This window comes from Spodoptera frugiperda, chromosome 1, assembly GCF_023101765.2.
Source record: "Spodoptera frugiperda isolate SF20-4 chromosome 1, AGI-APGP_CSIRO_Sfru_2.0, whole genome shotgun sequence".
NCBI lineage: Eukaryota > Metazoa > Arthropoda > Insecta > Lepidoptera > Noctuidae > Spodoptera > Spodoptera frugiperda.
The window spans coordinates 13497573-13499793 of NC_064212.1; the positions used below are offsets into that span (position 1 = coordinate 13497573).

A 2221-nucleotide genomic window follows, 5' to 3' on the forward strand; every position below is an offset into this window, starting at 1 on the left:
CGTTCGGCTCGGATATGTGCGTTCACCTCTAATGTTTTAATATTCTGACTTTGTCACTGACTTACTATGACAATTATTTAAACCCAAGCATTTATAGAACATTACAATTGGTAACTAATGCATTTATTTGATACAAAAATATACTCTTTTTTACATATTTTAATGTATAACGTATTTTTTCGCCATTTAATTGGCCCAATGCAATTCTATTTGACTAGCACCACAAAATCACCAGTGTATTTTTTATTATAATTAATTAAATAGACTCACATAATATTTGTTTGTTTTCTTTGTTGTTTATTTACATGTAAAACTATGCTATGGTATGTTTGTCTGTTCGTACCTTACTAAATGTAATGAATTGCAATATGAGAGAATCTATTAAAATGTGTTCTGTTATTTTTTTTTCTCATTTATTCTCCTAGAGAAGTGGTAGGCAAACTGCCCAATCATCCATGTTACCTAAGGAGCAGCCAACTAGTTCCACACACGCTATGATTATATTTTTACACCCAATACTTTTAGATAAACTACAACAGTCAAAGATACAATCATATGAATATTCAATATAATAAAAGTAACATAACTAGGCACTAACAAAGTTCTCATTGATAAGTTCACAGCTCCTGTTAACAGGTTGGCTATCAGAAAATATGATAACCCATTAGTATTTATGTGAGATAATATAACAGGCACTTTGAAACTGTTTCCTTTGCTTTCAACTAATACAGTAATATAATATAAAAAAGCACTCATAGTTACCAAAAGAGTATCTATGTAAAGGCAATAACCAGCATTAGCTAAAGTCCTAGATGCAGGTCTAATCACATGTACAAAATATGTGAGAGACCACATTAATACTGTTCCTAATATTAACTTAATTTGTGTATGATATTTTGTGACATTTCTATTTAGCAATATATTTTTTATACAAACACCGAATAGATAGATAGATACATATCCTAAACAGGAGGAAATTCCTTCTCTATTTGCTGATATGAGGGAATCTCTAGGGGTGTCACCAAATACCCAGTCTTGTAGACCCATGTACAGAGAAAGTTCATGGCCAACTAATGACAGAATACAAAGTAACACTGCATTGTTAGAAAAATATAACACAATAGTTGAAAGGACTTTACAAACAGCTATTGTGAAGAAAAAGTTCCAATGCACACCATACTCGGTGACATGTTCCTGATAATTCAGTTGTTTTACAGACACATACCTTCCTATACCAAGAATAACTAATACAGATATTATTTTAAAATTTCCCTTTACAATTTCTCCAAGTTTTTGTGTCCGCAAGTCTTTATGTACAACTCCACTCATGATAACAAATAAACCAACTCCGGTATCCATTAGACTGTACCCAAATCTCTCTGTTTTGGCCAAATACCTAGGGAAGTCTTGGAAGTCTACAGCTAATATACATAATCCCGTGATAAGGTACGTTAGTCCCCTGAGACAAGATATCAAAGGAACTCTATTGTTTGGAAATACATTCTTTTGCATGAACTTCTTTACTATGTTTTGGTGATACAATAATAGATTGATTAATAGCATAATAAAGATTGCAAGGTTTAAAATGTAAATGTATTCTGCTAGTAAGGTGTGTGCTACGATCATGGGTAGCACCATGACCAAGTATTCATAGGCGAATTGACAGCATCGCGGGAATCTTGATTTGATGGCTAAATAGGCGGCACATTGCACAGTGAAGAATATACAGGCGCAGGTGTGGACCGCCGTCGAGCCATGGTTATTCTGCATGAAGGATTCATGGTACTTCTTGTATTCTGAAGCGTTCATTGTACCTACAATACACTGAAAACGCCACTGATAAGCTTATCTTTCCGCGACTTACTCAGATTTATTACTGCAAGTTCAACTAGGTACTTGTACCTATTTCACTGATTGTTTTATAAGCATAAAAAGTTCTTATGTATTCATTTATAATTACTTTTAACATTTATTTACAATTTGTGTGCTTTTGAATCACGAAATCAAAACATTTGTCTGACGTCTATCACTGTCAATCTGACAATAATTGACAGTGACAGTTATTCTAGTCAGCGTGTACACAAAGTCTTTTTAGCTAATTACCATTTTCTTTTACAAAATGCGACAAAAGAATTCAAACAATTAAGAAGTAAGGGAACTATCCAAGTAAAACCTCAGCATAATCCTCAAAGCTGTTTGTTATTGATAACTGACTGACTGA

General features: G+C 33.1%; 1 protein-coding gene across 1 annotated transcript; it reads right to left on the reverse strand.

The window, feature by feature from the left end:
- Positions 1-41: 41 nt before the first annotated feature.
- LOC118273431 (phosphatidylinositol-glycan biosynthesis class W protein-like) lies at positions 42-2046 on the reverse strand. Its single transcript, XM_035590403.2, has one exon. The coding sequence runs from the start codon at positions 1807-1809 to the stop codon at positions 499-501; it is 1311 nt and encodes a 436-aa protein (XP_035446296.2). The 5' UTR covers positions 1810-2046; the 3' UTR covers positions 42-498.
- Between the last annotated feature and the right edge of the window lie 175 nt (positions 2047-2221).